Source organism: Cryptomeria japonica, chromosome 5 (genome assembly GCF_030272615.1).
Source record: "Cryptomeria japonica chromosome 5, Sugi_1.0, whole genome shotgun sequence".
Classification (NCBI taxonomy): domain Eukaryota; kingdom Viridiplantae; phylum Streptophyta; class Pinopsida; order Cupressales; family Cupressaceae; genus Cryptomeria; species Cryptomeria japonica.
In genome coordinates this window covers 824,069,010-824,094,470 of record NC_081409.1, presented here as the reverse complement: position 1 = coordinate 824,094,470, position 25,461 = coordinate 824,069,010, and the positions used below count along the sequence as shown (strand labels likewise).

General features: G+C 35.9%; 1 protein-coding gene across 6 annotated transcripts in view; it reads left to right on the top strand.

Annotated features, from left to right (window-relative positions):
- LOC131075155 (protein ACCELERATED CELL DEATH 6) overlaps nucleotides 1–25,461 on the top strand; it is a 130,378-nt gene that overhangs the window by 78,271 nt on the left and 26,646 nt on the right. The window contains exons 2-7 of one of the 6 annotated variants that reach the window (XM_059221774.1): nucleotides 2,229–2,360; nucleotides 2,737–2,922; nucleotides 3,079–3,114; nucleotides 4,821–4,925; nucleotides 15,620–16,028; nucleotides 16,129–16,610. In XM_059221774.1, the coding sequence (XP_059077757.1) occupies nucleotides 4,896–4,925; nucleotides 15,620–16,028; nucleotides 16,129–16,610 (921 nt within the window). In that variant the 5' untranslated portion in view covers nucleotides 2,229–2,360; nucleotides 2,737–2,922; nucleotides 3,079–3,114; nucleotides 4,821–4,895. Of the gene's footprint in view, nucleotides 1–2,228; nucleotides 2,361–2,736; nucleotides 2,923–3,078; nucleotides 3,115–4,820; nucleotides 4,926–15,013; nucleotides 15,350–15,619; nucleotides 16,029–16,128; nucleotides 16,611–25,461 lie in introns of those variants that run through there. The other 5 variants (XM_059221776.1, XM_059221775.1, XM_058011975.2 and 2 more) reach the window with 5 other exon arrangements.

The following is a 25,461-nucleotide window of genomic DNA, read 5'->3' as shown; positions in this document are numbered from 1 at the left end:
CCCGAGGTGCAAACTTTTGTGATAACAGGTCCTAAAACTATATTCACCCACCCACTACTTATTACCCACCCGATACTTATTCCCACTCATCCCAGAGACATTAGGTAGTTGTGGGTGGGAGGTAGATTTAATAAAACTACCCGAGTGGTAAGTGTACATAGCCAAACTCAACTTAGGGCATAATGAATACTTCACCCCAGATTATTAGATTGAACATCATAGCCTCTTTGCTATCATAATTTGGACCATCATTGCCAATCAACCCTACCTAACTAAGCTATTAAACAAAGAATAGATTGCAAACTACATACACTAAAAAGCACATTTCTAGAGTAGGGAGTATGGGACAGGAAATGCGAGGCAAGGCGGGGACAAGGAAGAACACATGTTTAAAGTTGGACAGAAAGACATGAATTAGATGACCCTATTCAATTCTAGGCATCAATTGATCAGAGCAGATGTAATTTGGTATGAGACACAGATGAACTCGAGGAAGTAAGGAACTCAATTAAACACAACTCAATAGTACCCATCATATAGCCCAGGTAGTGCCCCACACCCTGCTCCTTGCGTATTGGAGTCCACCAAATCCCAACACACATTTATGCAATTGATGGTTTCAAACAATATGTTACCATCGATAGAATAGAACAAGACCAAGCAATGGGATAGATTATGTAGAGCAATGGGTAGGGCAAGAGAAGTGAGTATGAAAGCATTCCTCCGAACATCAAGTGGGAGGGAAATATAGGACAAGCTCTAGGTTCCCTCTACATGGGTTCAAATACAATTGATTACATAGCAATAGATTATCCAAGCATAGCTCGAGATTGATTTCCAACCCAACAGACTAAAAAAATGATAGGTCTACCCATATGATCTGAACTGCACCATTGTTGAGATCTTCACCTTGGACTCATTGTAGAAAAGGAAACCTTGGTGTATTTGTGTTGGAAGAAGTAGGTCATTGAATGGGATACGTAAAGAATACCTAGAATAGATGGGATGTAGGATGATTGTATTTCCTATAGTTCATATTTTCACATTGTAGTTAAATAAATTGAAATATTGGTTATTCCATCTGACATCACCTAATGTGTAGGCTCCTAGTTTGAGATTTCCTATAAACTTTAAGTAGTTAGCTATAGGATTATTGTTGGAAACATTCTCTAGTACAAGTTGAGGCACTTAAACACTTGTCATGGTTGAGTGACACTTGTTGGTATACTCCTAGTTTAAGCTAGTTTATAAATACTCACATCTTTGTAAAACTATTGCAAGTCTTATTGATTAATAATATTGATTCAACTTTGTTCATGTACAAAATTCTGTGTATTTATCTCATTAAGATATTGGAAACCGATTTCATAGCTTGTACTTGCAAAACTTCGTATTAGATATCGTGTTTGCTAGATTTGTATTAGATTTCAAATCAGTTGGTGGCATGATGGGGCTGTGCTAGTTTGCTGCTATTTAAAAAAACATGTCTTACAAGCAAAGTGCAAGTTTGATAATCACTTCCAAAGTGCAACTTCCAAACCTATGAAAATGGGGCTACACTACCAACATGTAGTGAAGTTTTGAATTACTTGAATGTTGCATGCCTACAAGTCTCCTAATTTGGCAAGCTCTCCACAGTGGGAACAATTTATAAGCAAAGGAGAAGGAAGAACATCTTTGTCCCATAAATTGAACAAAGATAAACAAAGATGCCAAAACACATTAAGGGCAATTGTGGCATAAGTTATGCTTCAATTCTTTCAAGTTTTAAGATATTTGTAGTTATTGTAGTCTATGTTTCATGGTTCACCAAATTTAATTGATGAGGTTTGAAATCTGGAAAAGTTAAGAAAACACAATTACATCATTTCATTTTGCCCTAAAATTTGTATGGAAAAGGGATTATGTTTTCTTAAAAGATGAAATATAGTTAGAAAAGCATTTTTGATTTGGGTTTTTCAGTTTTTTTTGTAAAATTAACAGTTGCACACATTTAAAAACATATTAGTAAGTTTCGCTGTTCCACTATAATTTTGTGGGTATTCATGTTTTTTGTACTGTCTGTGAATGTTTGTTTGTTTTGCCACCTATGAAAGTGTGTTGTCGACAGTTGAGACATTACCTATCGATAGGTGTTGATAGATTGTCCTTGTGGGTTATTCGAAAACAATGGGTTGAGTTTGTTGGTTGTTGGCACACATTTCATAGATGTGGTGGTCACTTTGCAGAGTCCAGGCTATGCAAAATTAGTGTTGGTGTGGTCCAAGGAAGAAGAGACATTAGTCAACTGTAAGATTCATGCCATCATGGATTCATCATTTCATTTGCAAGAGACAACTTAATGACTATGGAACACAAAGGTTGGTTTTGTTTGCTTGTGTTTAGGTTGTCTGTTTTCATTAGTTGTTGCCTTTTTATTATTATTATTTTTGCTTTATGTTTTAAAAACATCTAATACATTATATTTTAAAATGTCAGCAACAATTGTTCTATTTATTTTCACTTTTTTTTGTTTTACAAAATTTAATATGTTATATTTTTATATTTTGTGTTTTTTATTTTAGGATACAGTATACTAAAATTTAGTATTTTAAAATATTCAATTTAGATTTTTAATAATGTTTACCTCTTTTAACAATTTTGTGAATTTATTTATTATATTAATCTAAATTCGCAAATTTAGACCAGCTGAATTTAATCACAATTATTTTTCTTTTTCAAATTTTATCTTTCCAGGATTTGATCTTTACCAAACTTGAACATGAACATGAACCTTGTGACATCGATTGTAGTTGTAGAATAATGGGTCACATATTCCATCTTGGGATGTTCATTCTTGCACATGGTTCAAGGAAAACCTTTTAGTAGCTATGTTGGAAGAAGCAGGCCACTACCATAGAGAAAAATTCCTTTGAGGAGACGGTAAGTCTTGAGAATCACTGTTTAAGTTGCAACTTCCAAGCCAATGAAAATTAATTGTTGTTGTATTATTTTATGAAAGTGGAGTGAGTGTTTCATGCTAATAAAAATGCTACATGCCCTCAAGTCATTCACAGTTGCAAATACTTGATCATGCAGGCCACTACCATAGAGAAAAATTCCTTTGAGGAGACGGTAAGTCTTGAGAATCACTGTTTAAGTTGCAACTTCCAAGCCAGTGAAAATTAATTGTGGTTGTATTATTTTATGAAAGTGGAGTGAGTTTTTCATGCTAATAAAAATGCTACATGCCTGCAAGTCATTCACAGTTGCATTGTTTCAGTATAAGTTGAAGGGTCATGAACACAAAGGTGCAAGACTGAGAGAGAGAGCATGCACCAACAAGGTGCCAGGATAAACTATCGCAAATTAGGAGATTTGATTCTTGAAATGACATTTAACTACTATTATTTACAGTTTAGTTGAGTCATTACTAGTCATGTTTTTTTGTAACTTTAAAGCCTTCAGGGGGGTGTTCAAAATCAACAGATGATCTGAAAGAAATATGATATTTAAATAGATATCGTCCAGCATCTAGGTCAGCAATAGTGACAGGTGAAGCATTTGACTTGTGGATAACCATTAAATCAGCAGGCTGATAAGATGATAATGGGAAACAGGAAATGTAACCATAGCTGCCAACAAGGATGGTGGGAACTCTGTAACAATGATAAGAGTATCCCATGAAAAGGAGCAGCTACCCAAGATGATCAACCTATCAATGTGTTGGAAGATTGAATAGACAGATTTTGAGCGAATTGGATGGCACACATTTCTATGAGTGCGACTTTTATTTATTATTGGATGGGGAAATTATAAGGTGATTGCAGCTTAATTGTAAGTTACTTTTTAAAGATAAGCAATATGGTGTTATTACATTGTTAGATAGCAATCGATGTCTGTTTACAAAGTATACTCTACATTGTGTTTAACATTATATTATTTCTGATGAAATGCATATAATTACGATTGGGATTCATAAATATAATAGGTCACAATTAAACCATCTTTCATGTTGTTTACAGTTTCATTGCCTATGACATTTACGTCTTGTAGTTTCTTGTGATTTATAAATAAATGTAAATTAATCTCAAATAGAAACCTGTGTCAATTCTAGAATCAAGATATAATTGGTTGTAAATTGCATTAGAATTTAGAGTTGTTTCCTTGTTCAAAATAAGGAATGCTTTTATTGAATCTCCCAAAGATTGTAGCTTCCTTATGTCTTTGTTTATGTTTGCTGTTATTCGTTTAAGAATAAAAGGGACTTTTGCGCTATTGTTTATTGTGATCTCCATCCCTATGGAAAAATTGAGTGGAAATTTTCTGGGTCCTTGTAGAGCCTTTTTTCTCCGTCATTGAGTTTCTTTAGCTACCCCAAGGCAACACTATTATCTTTATAATTACATTTGTTATGTTCATTTGACAGTATGTGCGCAAGGTTCACAAGCTCCTTAAATGGATCTCAATCTTTTCATTTTTGTATATACCATTTTTTTCATCAATATTACCGATCAACCATTTTATAGCTTAGAGTGTTAATCTTCGAAAGAATGTTAGGTGTATTATCTATAATATGATGGGAGATTTATCATACTATTACTGAGGGCGTCTTACTAAAATCTCCATGGTGGCATCTGGAATTTTCATTGCTTCCTACACATTAGTTTCTTACCTTTTTATTGTTATTATTACAATGGACCTGTATTTGATATTACTTATCAAACTATTCCTTGCAAACCATTCTCTTTCTTTTTTTAATTGAAAGGAAAATTTTACTGGTACATTCTGAATGATATGTTTCAAACAATTTTATCGTACTCTTATTTCAACTATTGCAGGTCAAAATAATATCAGAAACTTCAGATAATCATAATGAACCAGGCGCAGGTGAAATCTGTGTTAAAAGTCCATCCATGTTCAAAGAGTATTGGAGACAGCCAGAGGTACCTTTTTGGGACTTGCTTGATGTAGATATTTGGCTTTTGATTTACAGTATCCATGAAATACATTTTGGGGTCAGATGCATGATTTATAATATATATCATACTAATTTGCAGAAGGAGTCCCTGACAGAGTGTGAATCTTGTTTGGTTTAACCATATGGACACTTATTATTTTTCATGGCCTGTAAAATGAAGTGGGGGGAAAATTAATGCAAGATAGAAATTCCATATCATAATTCTACAAATCTCAAGATTTAGAACTCAGGAATTTTTCTTAAAATTTCAATATTCATTAAAGAAAATCATTATGGGCTTGGCAATTCCTAGGCTTCCTACGAGGTAATCTCACTTGAGGTGGTAGTCACAAGTTTGAGTTGGAATTGCGCACCTTCCTTAAGAAGAAACTTTGAAATTTAAACTGTTGTGTCCAACAAAAGAGTCAAAATTACTGTCGTCTTAAATATTTGTTATCTTCGTTGAGTATCAACTTAGAATGAAATCATGACTGCCATGATTTCTCTCATAAAATAATGCTTGATTTAAACTTTGAGATTCATAGCATGTTTTAAAAATCTAAAATAGAGCGCAATATTCTTGAGACTGAACTCACAACTGGTAAGCTTTTGGTTCATCATTTTACATAATTTTGACTTCCATACGTATAAAGCAACCAAAGAAATTAAAAAAATATCTTAAAGTTTTTGAGAATTCTTAAATTCAAATGTTTCAAAACAGCATACAATTCAATGAGATGAGCAGGGTTTCACAGAAAGCTTGTCAAGCAGCTTGGGCCTGCACCTACACGATTGCACTTCTATAATTAAGAAGTCATTTGTTTTCTAGAGTTAATATATCTCATATGTGATGTCCCCATTTTTCAGCGAGGAGTAATTAATTATTTATAAATTTGTCCACAAAAATTGAAACAAAAGGATTACTTGGTTTTTTAATTAATTTAATTAAAAGTGACTTATCTAAAATAATAAAATATTATAAAGTCACTTTTTTGGAGATAAATTATAAAGTCACAAAAAAAAATAAAAGAGAAAAAATTATAGTGACTTTATGGGGGGAAAAGTTAAAAGAAATTGAAAATGAAATATTTCACTCCTAGGAGTGGGACGGCCACTTGAGGAGGCTTAAAAAAATATTACAATCATATAATGTGATTTGGGGTCCAAAAGTGGTGTAAGGATTCATAATAAAGGTTACTCTATCTTCTCCAAGGTTCATTATGCTGGTTTATGATAATTGATATTTCTCCATATTCAGCTGTTTACAACAGGTGCAGCCATTTTTGAGGACGAAAAACCTTGGAAATCAGTGGATTGGGTGAAAAACCAACTATTGAGCATATTTGCAGATTTATGGTGTTATTGGAGCTTCAGCCAACTAGGGTTTGAAGATTATTTGCAGGTTGAAGACTAAGGGATTCAGATTTGAAGGTTTTGGCAGGCATTTGGAGTCTAGACCAAAGAAATGGGACTCGGACTCGGCAAGGCCGACCTGGACTCAGACTCGGGACTTGGAGTCAGACTCGGCTGGACTCGGGAAAGTGAAAAACTCAAGAAATTTAGAGATTTTTAAAGATTTAAAACTTGTTTCATGCACCCTTTATTGAACACACCTTAAAGACACAATAACATCATCAAGCTCGGCTCATTTGATTACATACACAAGTATACATCAATCACATAAGCATAAACGCAAATTGTAGCTGAAGGAAATAACACATAGATATATAAATATTGTCACATGTATACAATATTACAAAACTCATGGAATAAAAAATCCATGTCATCATATGATCATCATCAAATGTTCCATACAAATACCAAAGGTAAATACAACTACAAGTCTATGGCTCAGAGGAGCCTGCACCCTCCAGCCCCGACCCCCTGTGAAGGCGTCTAAGGTAGGTCCTAGATGATTCGACAGCCATAGGCGCTCCTCGTGACACCATGCCATGCTCACCAACATCAGGAGCATCTATGTCACTATCTACCTTTGAATCTCCTGTCTCTGCTCGTGCTCTCCGCTCGTCCTCTGCCATGGCTACAGTCTCAGCCTCTATATCTACTTGGTCGATCCAATTAGTGTAAGGCTCGGAGGTTATATTTTCCCTACTTCTATTGACGCAGTTTTCCCCCATATTTTTTGACAGGGGTTTGGGGGTAGCACCCCCGAGGTGGGGTCAAGGGGCATCGCCCCTTGCGGGGTCGAGGGGTAGCGCCCCGCGAGGCCAAAAAGACTTTTATTATTTAATAAAGGCGTCGGGTGTTATTTTTCTATTGGCTGACATGTTGTAACCCTAATTTTTCTCATTCTCAGGCAGTTGTTGTAGTGAACAAAGACGAGGTCATTCATTTAAAAAAATCTTTTTAAAATGTTTTTTTTTGTCATTTTATTGAACCCAGCCAGCGGCTGAGTTTCAAGCACTGGACTCGCCGAGTTTGGTGAGTCCGGGGCGATTTTCCGATCTCTGGTCTGGACACATTGGCATCAATCACGGGCAGAATTGTGTTTCAGAATTCTGCAATTTCATTTAAGACTTCTGTTCAGAGGGTTTGGTGATTATTTTTGGCATTTTATTGGCACATCTTGTACCTAGGGACGAGTCCGAGTCTGAGCTCACTAGACTTGGGGGGCATAAATCGGACTCGGACTCGCCGAGTTTGGTGAGTCCGGGGCGATTTTCCATTCTCTGGTCTGGACACATTGGCATCAATCACGGGCAGAATTGTGTTTCAGAATTCTGCAATTTCATTTAAGACTTCTGTTCAGAGGGTTGGTGATTATTTTTGGCATTTTATTGGCACATCTTGTACCTAGGGATTCATTGCCTCATTCCCAGGCTCAGCTGTATCTTTGGATACCATCATAGGGTGTGTTGTGGAAGATTTTAGGGTTGTCCACATCAGTAGAGTCTGCAGAAAAATCAGAACTTGTCCAGCAGAGTTTGAAGGCAACTATATCAGCCATACATTGGATTATATGTGATCATATTGAGTCCAAATGAAGTATCAAGCAAATGGGTATGTTGAGAATCCATATCTGTAGTTTGTTTGCTTATTGTAGACTCATTTTATATGATTGTTATCAGTCTAAAAACTTCTGTAACAGACCTGATAAGTAATGTATTCAGATCTGATATATTGCTAATAAGTGAAGTTGGATGTGAAAATTCTTGCTATTGGTTAATGCATTCTTTTTTTTTTTTTTTCTACATGATTCCACTAAGTTTTGGCATTGAAAACAAACAACAAACACAAACAAAAACTCAGAAATCAGACTTCTTTGAGCTAGCATGCCAAGTGTTTGTTAAAATGTCAAACCTTCAGAAACTGAAAAATTAAGGGCAGAATAAGTAGGGTTTCTTACATCATATTGTTTCATTTTGGAGTGAACCCAATGTTGCTAAACCCAAGTTCCGTTATATGAGCTTGACTGGAAATATGGAATATGGCTGGTGTGTGAAAGGCTGAACTAGAAGTGTTATACATCAATCTATTCAAGCTGGTCCTGGCCTCATAGAGTTACTTCCAATTCCTTAACATTGCTTAATGAATTCATTTGAGAGTAAACTTCCAAACCATCGTCAGAGCCTCAAAAATCTTAATCTGATATTCTTGTACTTGGTGGAATTGTTACTATTGCTGGTTTAGCAGTTCCCTAAGTTGTCTTTCAATGCAGTCAACATGTTTAACCAGAAAATGCATATGGCAGGGACCGATTTCCTGATGCCTTAAAAATATTGTCTTTTCTTCCTGTAGTGCCAGGACCTTGTGGAAAACGATCAGCCAGCAAGGTGGGAATATGTGGTGATTTGTATGGCTGAGCCAATGAGGTGAAAGTTTCCATGCATGGTCCTTCTCATCTCGATGCTTGATCATACCTTATGGTTACACTCTTTAATTGTCTTGTGAGGTAGATTTCATTTAGAATCACTTTTGACCTTATCACAACTGAAGTGTAAACTTTTGGTCATGAGGGAGACAGCTTTGGTAGCCCCCTTACCAATCATGTCTTAAGCTTAGTTTGCATCTTCCATTTTATATTCAGGAAAGTATTTCCTCTTATCCTTTGCTAGTGCTATTAACATTGGCTTGGCTGCCTTATTTTTAAATCCAGCTTCTCCCATGCATCTCATCCTAATTCTTTTGTCACTGAAGATGCCCGTAACCTTTCTATATTCCAGCACCATGGCTGTGGGTTTTACAACTTTCAAAGGACTAAATTTGAAGATGTAGTAGAAACACTCTTTAATGGTGTTTGCCAGCCCTCATTCTTTTGATCATACTTTGCAACTTTGGCCAATATGTAATGAATTATCCATTGATTACCTTGCCTTATAAATAAATGTGAGTTCTTTTACCAGCAATGTATCAGGTAAACCTAGCGAGGTACAAGTGTTTTAGTAAAGTTGATTTTGTTTTTTACAAACTTCATAAAAATTGGACCTTATCATGCTTGTTTGGTTAACTAACAGACTCCTCATTCATTGGCAGTTGGCCTTCAACCCACAAAAGGTTTCACTGCACAACAGACCATAATCCACATTGTAGGGTTCAAATTACCTGCTACCAATGGTCAGATGATAGCTCTCCAATGTCCATATGCTCAATAGAACACTTAGTTTGCAATGTACAAACCTCTCCAAGGTAACAAGATTATAATAAGGTCAACAATATAATAAATAATTTCTCGTTTAGTATGTGTAATTTTCATTGATCAAATAGTTTTCTCTATCTTCTTTAAACACATGCAATCTGGATTCTGGACAAATCTGTAATGTATGGAAATTGACCGTACACTTGTCTGAAAAACTTAGCACAACCATATGGCCAATCGGGAAAAGCCTGCATCATATGGCATCCAAACAACATGCCAGTTTGGAAAAAGGTGCATTTTACAGCAGCAAATGTATATTACTCTAGAAAGCTGATCCAAATTCTGTTCGTGGTTGAAGAAAAACCTTGTAAATGTAGCAGCAAGGCTATGAAGCAGTGTAAGTAAAAATAGGTATGTGCATTTGGCGCTTATTGGCGTGGAAGCTTTACAAGAGAAGCAGGCCAAGAGAAGACAAAGCATGTGACTGGGGTGAGAAATAGGTTATCTTCATTGATAGTGTGTGAATGTACAATATGTTATAGGAGAGTTGGTGGGAATGCATGTTCCCTTGATCTACCTGATTTCCCAGAAACCTTGGAGTTCAACCAGATGAGGTCAAAAGTGTTGGCATTCTACACTCTTATGAGAATAGTTGATGTTGTCATTGATGGCAGCCATCTGGCAACCATCTGGCATTCATCTGGCAAGCCACCGACAATTACCGGCATTGGCATAGACTTCTACATCCACCGGCAGACACTTCACCGACAATGGCTACAATGCATACCGGCACTCCAACCGATAGGGAATAAACTTTTGTTTATTGTATTTTATTGTAATTATCTTTTTGTAAAGCCGACATGGTACATTGTAAATGATTCATATATGTATGAGATCTTGTAGGTCATTTTGTGAACAGAAAAAAAGGCATAGTGCGGAAAATGTATGTATGTAAGAAATAAGGAAAAGGAAGGATATTGTATGCGAATGCATAAGGCGAATTTTGTATAAGGTTTTGGTTATAGATTGAGCTTAAACCGGTACTGAACCTGGCATAGTTGTTGCTGATTTGAAGCAGTACATTGTATTGGATTTGATAATCCACTTTTGTAGTCAGTGTGACTCTTATTGAGCAGTGAGCTCTAGGTAGTTGGCCTTCCTGCATGTGCAGGTCCCTCATTGTAAGTAATATTTATTCATTGGCCAGTGAGTGAATATTGTGGGTCACAAATCCCACTGGGTTTTTCTCACACCGGGTTTCCTCGTTAAATATCTTATGTTATGGTGTGTTCTCTATGTTGTCTCTGTTATTCTTATTTGCTGCATTAATTCTTATTTACCGGTACACTGTTTTGGGATGCAAAGTTCTTAATAAGTTTAAATATTCTGTTAACCGATCAGACACTGATTCACCCCCCCTCTCAGTGTCTTTGGCACTGTCATTGATTCTTACAATTGGTATCAGAGCCTGGTCCTCTATTTTCAAAAGCCTAACAACTTGAGGAAGATTCTGACATCAGTACAGATGGAGAACTTAAGAAAACAATTGGAAGGAGCTCTTGTAGATTATGATGCAGAGAAATTGAAGAATATCATACTTGAAGTTGTGGATGATTTACCTAATGAACTCTATAGAAGATTGGAAGCAAAAAGGATAGCAGTGATGGAATTAGACAAGAAAATGAAAATTGAAAAACTTCTAGCTGTACATCCTGTTAATTCAAAAGAGGAAATTGATAATTTAATTTCAGAGGCTAACAGATCCGTTTTTGCCAATGGGCATCGACAAGTAAGCTTAATGGCAGGAAGAGTGAAAGAGATTGCAGATGAGACTGCATATAATTGGGATATATTTTTTGTGGAGAAGGAAAAACAAGAGGAAATGAATTGACCTAAAAAGACATTCAAAGTGTATCACAAGGACAAGGACAAGGGCAAAGGAAAGATTGGTGGAATTCAAAACATCAAGATCACTGACAATATACCGCCACCACCTTTGGATATTGCACTGGTACATTTAGATGATCCACCGGTTATTGACACTGAAGGTATCACACATGATAACATAAATTTTGAATCTGAGATACTTTTTACCATGAATGTGGATACTCAGGAAGTAAATATTGTTGTAGATAAGGATAATTCAGAGGTTAAGATAGATAATGTTGACAGTGGCAACATGGCTGAGAAACCGGTTGAAACTGTTGAAGTTGAGATCCCAACCCAAACAGAGCAACCGTCAGAAATTGACCACCGGAGACAGAGATGCCGGCAGTTGAACTTTCAGGAAAACCTATTGAGGCAGAGGTACACACTGAATCAGAGAAACCGACAATCACTGATACATTAAAACAATCTGAGAAACCTTTGTAGGTTGAAATGCAGACTCATACTGATCCACCAAAGGAAAATGCAAGTAAAATGGTTACAAATGTTGGAAGCACAAAGGTAATAAAGGTAATTGGATAGACATCCGACAGATCTACAAGTGAATTCATACCTACTAATGTTACTGAGGTACTTTTGGATTCAATCAAGAAGATAACGAACTGCAATGCATTGGCCGACAAGGCAATTGATAACACCTTACCAGTTCTGAAGTTGATTGCACCAAACTGTAACATAGATCATATCAAGGATTCTATAGGAAAATTGGACACACTGTCCAAATTTATTGCTGATAATATAATAACCATTGACAAGGTGAATGAGGACACATTTAGGGAGAAAGTGGAACAAGAGAAGAACAAATTCTTTGAGGACACCATAAAGAAGTGTATAGAACACTTGGATACATTATTACCGGCACTTAACTCTACAATTTTGGAGTACAAGGAGCTTTACAGGGAAACATGCAAACCCCACCTTTTGACAGAGGACTTAGAAAAGGAGATCAGTAGAACACAAAAAGAAATCGATGACATAGCTGATAACATAATTGGTTCATTCGGACCTATATCAATTATTGAGTAGGAAATAGTAGGTTTTGAGGAGAAATTAGAAAAACTTGAGAAAGAGAAGGCAAGGATTAAGTCAAATGCCCGGGAACTTAAAAAAAAACTTGGTCCTAAGCTGGACAATCTTATCTCTCTGAGAAATGAAATCTCTAAGGCATTACTTCAAGGAGAACGATCATCGGAAGAACACATGCACTATCTCACCGGCACGATCCAATAGATTGAGGCAACCTTGACTGACAACAAAAGATTCACGCAGAGTCTAAATTTGGTTTTGGCAGACATCTTTCAGATTGTAACCAACCAGTTACAGACTTTGAGGTGAAATTTTTGCACTCGTTTGACTATTTTTGACAACCTTTGTCATTGATGTCAAAGGGGGAGTAGTGGAGAGAAAAATACTTATTCAAAGGAGACCATTTGCTCAGGGGGAGCACATCTTTTTGGAAATTTTTTGGAGTTCAATTTTTGAAAACAGTTTTTGGATTTTTCTCATGCGTGTTGCCATCAATGCCAAAGGGGGAGATTGTTGGCATTCTACACTCTTATGAGAATAGTTAATGTTCTCATTGATAGCAACCATCTGACAACCATCTGGCATCCATCTGGCAAGCCACCGACAGTTATTGGCACCGCCATAGACTTCTACATACACTGGCAGGCACTTCACTGGCAGCGGCTACAATGTGTATCGGCACTCCAGCCGACAGGGAATAAACTTTTGTTTATTGTATTTTATTGTAATTATCTTTTTGTAAAGCCGACATGGTACATTGTAAAAGACTCATATATGTATGAGATCTTGTAAGTCATTTTGTGAAAAGAAAAAAAGGCATAGTGCGGAAAATGTATGTATGTAAGAAACAAGGAAAAGGAAAGATATTGTATGCGAATGCATAAGGCGAATTTTGTATAAGGTTTTGGTTATAGACTGAGCTTAAACCGGTATCGAACCTGACATAGTTGATGCTGATTTGAAGCAGTACATTGTATTGGATTTGATAATCCACTTTTGTAGTCAGTGTGACTCTTATTGAGCAGTGATCTCTAGGCAGTTGGCCTTCTTGCATGTGCAGGCCCCTCATTGTAAGTAATATTTATTCATTGGCCAGTGAGTGAATATTGTGTGTTACAAATCCCATCGAGGTTTTTCTCACACCGGGTTTCCTCGTTAAATATCTTATGTTATGGTGTGTTCTCTATGCTGTCTCTGTTATACTTATTTGCTGCATTAATTCTTATTTACCGGTACACTGTTTTGGGATGCAAAGTTCTTAATAACTTTTAATATTCTGTTAACCGGTCAGACACTGATTCACCCCCCCCCTCTCAGTGTCTTTGGGACTGTCATTGATGCTAACAAAAAGGTGTGGCATAGGTTCACTAGTCGGCATATTAGTTTTTAGGATGTGCAAGGATGTTTATTTATACAATAGATAGTTAGCTAAAGCCTTCCCCAATGTGCTAACAAGTGTTATTTGTGTATGCAGCTCAACTAATTGTAAGGTGTAGATGCATGTGCTACCAACGTGTAGGTTGTGCACAATGTGCAAAGGTTGTAAGAGTTCACAATGCTGTTGTGTAGAAGTGTAGACTGCCAAAGTTGTGCAGCATGGCTGAAGAGTGCATGCGCCAATCTGCACGAAGCCATTTTGCTAGAGTTTCATCCATCCACAAGGTATCTTGGCAGAGTTGTTGAGCAAGGGAAGATTGAGACATGAGACAAGCTTATATTGTTTCGATGCATAGAACAGTGGCTTCGATTGTGTCTGCTACACCTATGAAGAACTTAGCTGAATTTGATTTGAAAAACCACTCTTTGTGTTGAATCATGGTGTGGTCATGCCTAGATTACTTCACCCTTTCTTGTAGAGCATCGTCTTGATTACATTCTGAATACCCAAAGTTATGCAAAATGAAGGATTAGTTACACGATTTCTTTTTTAGTGTTTGGTGATTTGCATGCTTATTGATGACTTGTACATCTTAAGCCATAAAGTTTTTATGAATCTTAGGAATCAATGAAGATTTGAATTTGTTGTACTTCTCTCCATGAACTAGTGAAGTCCAAAGTGCATTGATATGGTAGTAGTTTGAATTGCAGTCTTGATTATGCATGCTTGTAGATTGCCATTGTATGTTTGTGTTGAAGGGAGAAGGTTTCATTGAACTTGTACATCTTTGTTGAGAGAAGTTAATCCTTGTATGTAGAACATGGAATGCAAAAGCAATGCATAGGGTCAATACCCATGACCTAGAAAATTATTACTGGTTGAAGTTGCTTCTTGTCACAAATAGAAATCATAGTGTGTAAAATAACGAATATCCAAATAAAATAAATATTAATTACCTAAAATTATTAATTAAAAGGGTAAATGGTGACTATTCAAAATAAAATAAAAGGTTGATTGGAAAAAAGCATAAAAAGAGAAAATATGGGGAAAAGCAATTCATTCTATCATTTTCCAAATATTGGAGAAAACCTTGTGTAGAGCCTTGCTTCAACACTATTCTTGGAGGATGAAAACCCTCTTGGATCTTTGGTAATTGGAAGGTGAAAATTATTCAGTTTCCTAGTTTGCTTCATCTAGAGGCCAAATTCAGGTTGGCAAGGGCCCTCTACCTCTTTTCATGGGCAAGTTGCTTCTAGTTGACTTGACTCAGGATTGTTCACTCAACTGATGCGGCATTTAGCAACCTCCAGATAACCCTTCTGAAGAAGAAGGCGCTTTCACTAGCTAGCCTGATTGACGACGTTACTGAATATTTGGGACAATCCTAATGACAAGGATCCTTCTCGTTTTACTCTGGCAGTTTAGACTTTGTTGGAACTTGATCACGTTAGACTTTGTAAATGTGTCTTTCTACCCCTCTTTATTTAATATTATCATAGTTTCCTTCCTTAATTAAATTTTATGAGAAATATTCATTTTAAAAAGGACATCATAAATATTCATGGTCTGCTCATTCCCCCGACCGGACATTTTCACACTTTTAGTCGTCAACAATTACTGTATCTGGTACACGCAATTTTGTGGCTTATATTTTGTTCTGCCGTCTCTGATTTTGTCGGTGCATCCTCTGTAGTAGGCAAGGATGAATAGTGAACTTTTCCTTGCTTTGCAGAGTGGCAGTCTTACTAAAGTTCAAGATTTGTATAATTTGGACCCGCGCGTTCTGTTTGAGGTTACTTTCCAAGGAGATACTTCTCTGCATATCGCTGTAAGAAAAGGCCATATAGATCTTGTTAGGTGGATTCTTGAATTGAGCCCCTCTTTGGCTGGAGCTGAAAACAAGGATAACAATACGCCATTGCACGAAGCCGCTAAAACAGGTAATCAAGAGGTCGCCGAAATTCTCCTTTACAGACAGAGTTATGTCTACCATTTCAATAAGTTTGGAGATACAGCTCTGATACTCGCTTTACTGTATGGCTGCGTGGAAACAGCTAGGCGTTTGCTGCAAGCCAGGTTACATGAAAATGCATATGAATGGGATCGAACAATTAGAGAGGCAGCTTACAGGGGATATACAGGTAAATTCACTCGTCAGATATATTTGTTCTAGTTGAAGTAAGTATTAGGTTTCCAGATGCGTCAGATATATTTACGTTAATTAACTTGAATGTGAGGCAGATGTAGTTGTGGCGATGCTTGACAATCCCGTCAGAACCAGTCCGGATAATGCCTCCTCTGAAAATCGACATGTTCCTGAAACCCTAAATTTGAGTATTCCTGCAACCCCCATTTTGCATACAGCGGTGCGTAGAGGACATCTTAAGACGGTAAGGGCAATGGTAAATCATCGTTGGTGGGAAAATACATTAATGACAGAGGAGGATGAGCGTGGAAGGTGCGCAGTTCATGTAGCAGCTATGAAAGGCAATTGGAGCATAATCAATGAATTTATGTCAAAAATGCCAGACCGTCTGGAAATCCGTAGTTCAGATCATAAATCTGTTCTGCATTTTGCAGTGGAATATAATCAACTAAACGTAGTGATGAATCTACTAGAACAAAAAAAGAGAGAAGAAGTAAGGGAATTGGTAAGCTATGACCATGACCTTTCTGGAAATGCACCATTGCATTTGGCAGCAATGAATGCAGTGGATCGCCAGGTTCGACATCCTTTTTAACTCGTACATTTTTTTTTTATAGATCTAATCTTTCATTTTTCCTTTGCTTATTCTATTCATTGTTGAACGGTAGGGCTATGTAAAAGGATGAAATGAGTGCACTGCTTAGATTTGTAGTATTATTCCAATAAAATAGTACCATTAGAAGAAAATGGGCACAATAGAATAATAACAAATAGTTTGGAAAAAGAAAGGTTCCATGAAAAAATTAGAGAAATAATTTAGCAATTTACATGATAATGTAATTTAAAATTTTTGTTAATGATTATTTTTATAGTAAAATTCTAGACAATCTCATTTTTCATCAACATTTCTCTCTTGATATTAGCTAGAATAAAATACAAAATCAAAGGAGGTACAAAGAAAAGGGGACATTATATTGCTATCCTTCCTAAATATTCACCTCTATCATATTCAATAATCAACATCATATTTTATGCTCTTAGTGAAAAGTGTCTAAAAAAGTTGAAAAAAATAAGGAAAAACAAAGGCAAGCGAGGCAACCTAAGTGGCTTGGTGGCAAAGGACAAATGTAAACTAACAATGCTAGACTACTATCACGCTCTTAGTGAAAAGTGTCTAAAAAAGTTGAAAAAAATAAGGAAAAACAAAGGCAAGCGAGGCAACCTAAGTGGGGAATGAAAAGAAAAAGTCACTTTGTGGCAAAGGACAAATGTAAACTAACACTGTCACTTGAATAGGGGAGAAAAAGTATAAATTCAAAATTTAGAAGAGCATGTGAAAAAACAAAAAAAAAAGGTGAAGGTGAAATCCAAACTATAGGTATATATGGATATTTGGTATATAATATGCTAATAAATCATGAAACAAACTTTCTAGCTAACACCTTTACCACTACAATGTTTGGCTCATCCTTAAGATCATCATTGTTAGAAAAGTATTCATTATGTTTTTCTTCATGTTCCTTTTGCAATTTGTTCTTCTTTGCTTGCCTTTCAATAACATGTCCTTTTTTGTAACACAAACAAAAGTTTAGTGGATGTAATATTAGTCAGTCCTCTTCTTTGTCATTATTGTTTCCTAACTTGTGGTTGGAGTGAAAAGACAAACATTTAGTGCATCACAACTTCTAGTTTTGGTCTCCACATATTCTTCTATGTATGAAGTATAGAAATTTGTATTCCCTTTTCTTTTGATTTTATTTTTGTTCTTTCTTTGTATTTTTCCTTGGTACATGAAAAATTTACTATTCATATGATTCATTAGAAGGTATTGAGATATGAAAACCCATACAAATGTTGACCTTTAGTTATGCAACTTGAAATTCATTAAAATTTGCAAGATAAGATTCTCCTTTGAATCATTTGTGTTCTTTCTATTTCATCAAAGTATATCTTGTATAAACCATTTATAGTATCATGTCTCTCATAAGGTATAATAGCAAAGTGCCTTTGTAGTTGTATCTAATATAATGTGACTAGCATCAAATATTGGCTTGCAATAAGCCCTTCTTATTTCTATCACTTTTCTTTCATGTATAAATTTAACACATTGATTTATAACAAAAGGTCAAAATTTATATTTTTGAATCCATGTTCTACCATGTTTTACACCAAATATGTTTGATAATGGTATGGCAAGACATAAGATTTGTAATTTTTTATTTCCCATTCTAAATTTCTAAATGATGTGTCAAAATAGTCATCTTTAATAAAATCCCAGAATATGAATACTCTTCATCTCTAACATGACTAAATTGAATAAATGTTACCCAATACATATATTATATTAGAATGTTAGATCAATGAGGAATAAAGTTGTGATATATGATTGTTATCACAAAAGCTTGTGCCCTTCACTAAGCTATTAGCTCAACAACGTTGTGACGTATGAGATTGTTTCACAATGTGTGGGCTGTGATGCTTGAGACCAACCTCTAAATAGGGTTGGTTCTCTTGGAGCTTCACCTATTCTACTTGATCTAATGGCAAAAGGGAGAAGGGAAGACATAAAATGATCCTACTTCTATTGGGGTGACCTACCAAATGAGTTTCAAACTTATAATGCTGTTTTAGACACACAACTAACCAGTGATAAGTTTTTACATGAAATGCATTAGTATTTCATAAGAAGGTCATCATGTTAGAGTAATCGGGTCTTTACTTGATTAATTAAATGACATTTGTTTAATTAATTAAGTTCCCCTTTATCTCTTTTACACAACGACATTTGTTTAATTAATTAGGTGCAGTTTTATTAATTATTATGTGCAAGCCTAGGGTTTTCCTTTTTAGGGTTTCTTGACCTATTAGAGGTTGAATTCTTTTCTTTGTATTATTCGATTACACATTTTTGTGAATACAAAGCTCCCATCTTTTTGAGCATTTCTTGTGTATTTGGTTTTTTCTTTGTTGCTTCCTTGTTTCTCCTTGTAACAGGTTTATTTAGCTTGCAGAGATCATTTGGGCTGCTGTGGTGTTGTATTTCTCAACTCTCACACATCATACTTCACTGTCTTAGAAGGAAAGTGTAGTATTTTTTCACAACTTTTGACTGATAATGATTATTTGATGGTGGTGGTATTGGTGGAAGAAATTGTTGTGGCTATTGGTATGGATTGCTCATGCATGGTGGTGGATAGGATGGGTATTGTGAATATTATGGATGTGGCGTCCTTCATGCTTGATCCCATGGTTGGGAGGCATTTTCGAATTGATTTTGCCATTGTTGGTAAGGTGGACAATGTTGCCAACCCGCTTACCATCCAAATTGGGTAAAAAACGTACCAGATTGACTACTAGACCTTGTAGGGTAAGGTGCATAAAAGTCATTTGGCATTCTCGGGGGCATGACCCATGGTGTAAGGTCTTCATTGAGCCATATAATAGATGGGTTCCTCTGTATATTCAACATCTATCACATCTACTAGAAGAGGTATTAAAGTATTGTGTTTACTAGCATAGTCTAAAGAAGCAATCTTGGTTTTGTTACACTCTTCACTACTATGCTTTTTTTGACATATAGGACAAAAATCAATAAGAGCTTTTTAGCTACTTCTTGTTTCTTATGTGTATACAAAGTGTCAATTTTCTTACTCATGTGACTCAAATGATTAGTTACTAAATTATCAAGTAATATACCTAATTTGCACTTAGTGATACCTATTGTGCCACTAGATGAGACATGTTTCCTAGGATAACCTCTTATGGATTAAGTAGACCTTGAATAGTTCTTGCAATTTTTACAAATGTCATTAAATCTCAATTTGGAAACCTTCCCACCACCTATAAGATTTAAAATATCTATACTATCATCTCGATTCCCTATAAGAAAAACCATTTTGATAGCCTTGTTAGTCAATCCATTTTGTCTAGTTCTTTGAACACTAAATGAGAATCACTCAAGGTAATTTTCTAATGTCTCCTCCCCACATTGCATTATGTGAAAGATCTCATCTCTAACTTCCTTGGTCTTGCATTATTCTTGATATTTCTCTAAGAATTTTTCCTTCGTGTTGTCCCAAGTACGAATAGTTTGTTGTCCTAACCCCATGAACCATAACAATTATACATCTTTCAAAATAGTTGGAAACAATATAAGTTTTTTTGCATCATTTTGGCAATCATAACTATGACATAAAACATCAATTTTAAAAAGAAACATAATAGGATCTTCCATTGAGAGTCCCCTAAATAGTAGTAAGGTTGAATGAGGTATGCTTTTCATAGGGGCATCTTTTGTAGGATGGACAATAGAGAACTTAAAAGTGATAGGATTATGGTGGGCGGGAATTCAATCATTGTTGTTGTTGTTGTTGTTGTTATCGCCCATGACTTCGTCAAATGCCCAAGGAGTCCAAAAATATGGAAAAGGTTTACTCTCTAAAGGCTTACCACTTCATAACTCATAGGAATTTGCAACTTGCATAGAAAGATCAAGAATAATAGATTTGGGAGACTCGGGTAATTCTAGTTGTACACTTGCTGGAGATTCAAGATTAGACTCAATAATAGTGGGTTCTATGACACACTTTTCCAAGTTAGAATTAACTAGTTTCTTTTTTGACAATGATCTTATTTGTGTTTTTGGGTTTCCTTGTTTTGAGCTACTTGCTATATCTTGCTTAACAAATTTGACCATTTTATCTCTAATGTGATCCATGCATCTATATGACCTATACCAACACAAACCAAGGGTAATTGCTTAGGTAAGGTTTACAATTGCACAAACTTCACCTTGGCACAATGGTCTTGACTTAACAAATTTTTAGGCCTTTAACACTTTTCCTTGACAATGATGCCAAAATGTTGTGAGAAAAGATGAAAGGGTTGACTTTCAAGGTTAAGGCTATTATCTTGACTTGTAGTATGAGTTTTGCATGTGTCAATCGAGGCATAGAGCTTGTGAAAGACATTGGAGTTGTATGCCTAAGGGTTGAAAGTAGTAAATCAAGCAAAAAAGAAATGCACTTAAAAGCTATGGTAACTACTTAAGTGGAAGTCTAGTTTAATCGCTTTGCTCTATCTTTGCGACATGAACAACAATATTTTGCGAAAAGAATAGCAGTAGTAATTTTTGATAATTCCAAAATGTAAACTTATAGGTTTAAAACATTCCAAACCAAGAATCATGATAAGATTAAGTACTAATAAGTGATTTAGCGAATAATATCACAATTCCTTAATTGAATTACAATCGACAAGCATCAAATCACATTCACAAATATTTTAGAAATAATTTTAATCCCAAAAATGAAAATAGAACGCTATAGAAACACACACAATACTGAAACAATAAAACTGCAGAAATCTTCGATGTTCCAAGAAGTGGGCCCTGCCTCCTTAGTTCGGTGTCGACATAAATTGACAAATAGACATTGCCAAAACAGTCTAAGAGTGTCTTGCAATGTTTCAATTGGGAGATAAAGATACGATGTCCCTTGTATCATATCTCCAAGCCAAGACAATAATGAAGTAGCCCCAAATCTGCCATGTCAAAGGATTGCTTTAGATCACGTTTGACAGTGACAATGAGATTGTCAGAGCTTCTTGCGATCACAAGATCATCAACATACAATACAAGTATGACGATCTTTGTTCCAACTTTTTTGATATACAAATTACAATCAAATGGTATACAAATAAAACTATGTTGCAAAAGGTGACCATCTATTTTTATGTACCAAGCCCGAGGAGCTTGATTAAGCCCATATAGTGACTTGATCAAACGACATACCTTGTGAGAATGTGTTCATTGATGAAGCCTTCACGTTGGACCATGTATACTTCCTTGTCAAGATCACCATTCAAGAAGGCACTCTTGACATTCATATGATGAAGCCTCCATCCATTCTGTGCAATTAAGGCACACACAACTCGGATGGTTTTGAGCTTTGTAGTGGATGCAAAGGTCTCTTCATAATCAATGCCCTCCTATTGAGCATATCCCTTTGCAACAAGACGTACCCTGTATTGATTATGATACCTCATGTTGTTGTGCGATAGCATGTCCTCTTTGTTTTTGGCAACAAGGACATCCTCTTGATTGTCGAGAATGAATTTGATTAGATGAACCCTCCTTACTAGAATTGCCTTGTGTAAGGTCATTGCACCAACAATGATTAGTATCATGTGTGTCAATATGAAAAATATGACACCAACGATTCCCTTTGGGAGGCTACTACAATTGTGGAGATTGCTTCTGAGAAGGTGGCTACTTTTGGGAGGGTCCCTTTCAAAACTTCTTTCTTTCTTGTTGTTGGGAGACTAAAACTTTCTCTTCAAAATTATCTTTTAAAGATTGAATGACCTCTTCTTGTTGAAGTAGGTTCATCGATTCTTCAAAAGATACTTCTGTTTGGTGATATTCAAAGTCGTGACAAATGTTTGAAATTACGAAGGAAGAGCTTGCAAGGTGATTGGGACAAGCAATTTGTCTTCTACTTTCTCACCAAAGGCAAGAATCTTTTCTCGAAGGGCAGAAACATGATGCAACAAGCTCTCAACTTTCTCACTAGCTTGCATACTAAGTGTATGAAAGCTTAGACTGAAGATGGAGAATCTTAGTGTGGTTCTTTGCCTCCTAAATATGGAAAGTGCATCCCAAACCACCTTTGGCATTGTTGTATCTTGAATATTTGATTGAACTTCATCTATGATGCTGAGTGTGATTAACATCAAGGTTTTGGTATCAACCTTGTCAAACTTGCTCTGCTCATCGACATCGTTGGATGTGTGATGGGTCTAGTAACAATCTCGCATAATTCTTCAAACTGAAGAATCGTGCGCATTTTAGTCTTCCATGCAACATAACCAGATTTTTTAAGAAGTTGTGCATTTGAAAGTAGAATCTTCAGAGAAAACATGATAAACATGGGAAGAAAATATACTTCACAAAAAATGAGGAATTTTATTAATAGTTTAATGACATACACACTCTTATTGAGATAAATAAATTCTCTTATAGATAATGAGAATCATTCTGGTGAGCATGATAGGCTCATGCTATGAGACAAGGATGCTTATATGGGTGTTCTATCTCGTCTTCATCATCATCATTATCATCATCATCATCATAACCCTCTTCAAGTTGCACACATATTTTTCGTGTTTGACAAAATACATTAGAAATGAAATATTTTAGAAGTACTTGTCCTATAAGCTCATCCAATTGTAGAGTACCAGTATTTTGAAGAGCATCTAATAAAGAAAAATAAATACCATTACTATCTGAAACTGCATTTTGGGTACCGTGACTGTTAACAATGCTAGTGGCATTATCAAGAAAATTCGACATTCAAAAGAAACTCAACTTTTCTCCTTTGCAATGGAGCTGATCTTGCTCATGTGACTGACTGTATGGCTTTGTAATGTCCATACACTCTTCGTTGCACACACACTAACCTCGTTCATGTTATTTGTAAGGCTCCTCGTTCTGTATAGGGTTTACTCATGTCATGCTCCCAAAACCACATACGTATTTCTCTAATACCAACTGTAAGAGCAGAGGCAATGCATTGACTTGTATTACTAGTGGCAATAATTTATACAATACATGAAGCAGTTACTAAAAGAGAAAATTGTTGGATGACTGTGTAAAGTTATATTCAATTGCAATAAAAGAACTATTATATATATGTGATAATATTGTCTAATATTTTATTGTTTCGTTTGTAGGCTGAAAGAGAGAGATCATTTACGTTTTCTATATCTTCTCCAAATGATTCATATCGGGCTTTATATGTTTAGAGGACCGGTCAATGGATGTCTTGACCGGTCATGTCATTTAGACATGACCGATCAAGGCACCCATTGATCAGTGCCTCTTCATAGTGCACATCTTGATCTATGTTATGTTTGGTAACTAACATTAATAATTAAACTCTTGTTCGAAGCGATGTTTAGTTAAGATGCTTTGCTAATGGCCCGAACAGGTTTATGAACTAAACTCGATAACAACAGCATTCTATATGCTATCGGGTTAATACCCCGATAGCATATTAATGCCAATCCATTTATGGATCGACATTAATGTGCTATCGGGTTACTAGCCTGATAGCATTAGATCGACGCTTAATTATGTTAAGCAAGTCGTCGATCTAATCCTTCTTTTATCAATATCAATATCATAATCATGATCAATGTTGTAATTTGGTAAACATATTCAGTTCGGAAAGCATAAGTCAGATAGCATAATCAAAACATAACAAAGGAGATTAATAGGTTAGGAGAGTCTTATCTTGCAGAAGCTACTAATGCATTAACACTCCCTCTTAGCTTTGGAAGATAGATAAAGTAACCCGCATCACATTTCTTTTTCATAATGTCAGTCTCCAAAATATATATCATCAATACACCTGATATGAAGTATCATCAGGACACGAGATACAAATATAAAACATCACTCTAACCATGTGATATAAACGATTCATTATTTCATTATGACAAGATATCACCTGAACACGTGATATCAGTATTGCCTAAACATGCAATACTAAGGATAAACATATGAGGATGATTAAATTCTCATCTTATCCAGGTTGTGATATGTGCACAAGCATTTTATACAAATATTTTATCACAACACCATCATGGCACATCCATGACATACCAGAGATCCAACATGACAACTGGTTAGAGAATCATAAGATCGTCACTTTATGATATCTGTATACAAGTGTTCATTATCTGAGAGATCGTCACCTCTTAGATATGAACACAGGGGGTGAAACACAAAATGTCTCAACATGACAAAAGAAGTTTACACATTAAACATCTTATTTACAAAGCAGATTACCTTTCTATCATACCTAAACCTTTTTTGAAGTGATCAACCTTCACTCTGGAAAGTGGTTTGGTCAGAATATCTGTAGTTTGATCTTCTGTGCTAACATATTCCAATTTGATCACATTTTTGTCTACCATGTCTCGCACATAATGGTATGGAATCTCAATATGCTTGGATCTGTCATGAAATACTGGATTTATAGAAAGCTTTATGCAGCTTTGGTTGTCACAATGGATGACAGTGGGTTTCATAGGCTCACCAAATAATCCCACAAGCAACTTCCTAAGCCATACTACTTCTCGAGCAACCATGGAAGCTGCAATGTACTCGGCCTTGGTGGAACTTTGAGCTACAAAAGACTGTTTTCTGCTGATCCAAGATATCATGGCTAATCCTAAACTGAAACAACACCCTGAAGTGCTTTTCCTGTCAGTCACACTCCCAGCCCAATCTGAGTCTGTAAATCCGTGTGGGTCTAGATTGACTTTCTCATATTTGAGACCAAGGTTTAGAGTACCTTGTAAGTATCTCATAATGTGTTTCACTGCAATCAAGTGAATTTCCTTAGGCTCACACATAATTTGAC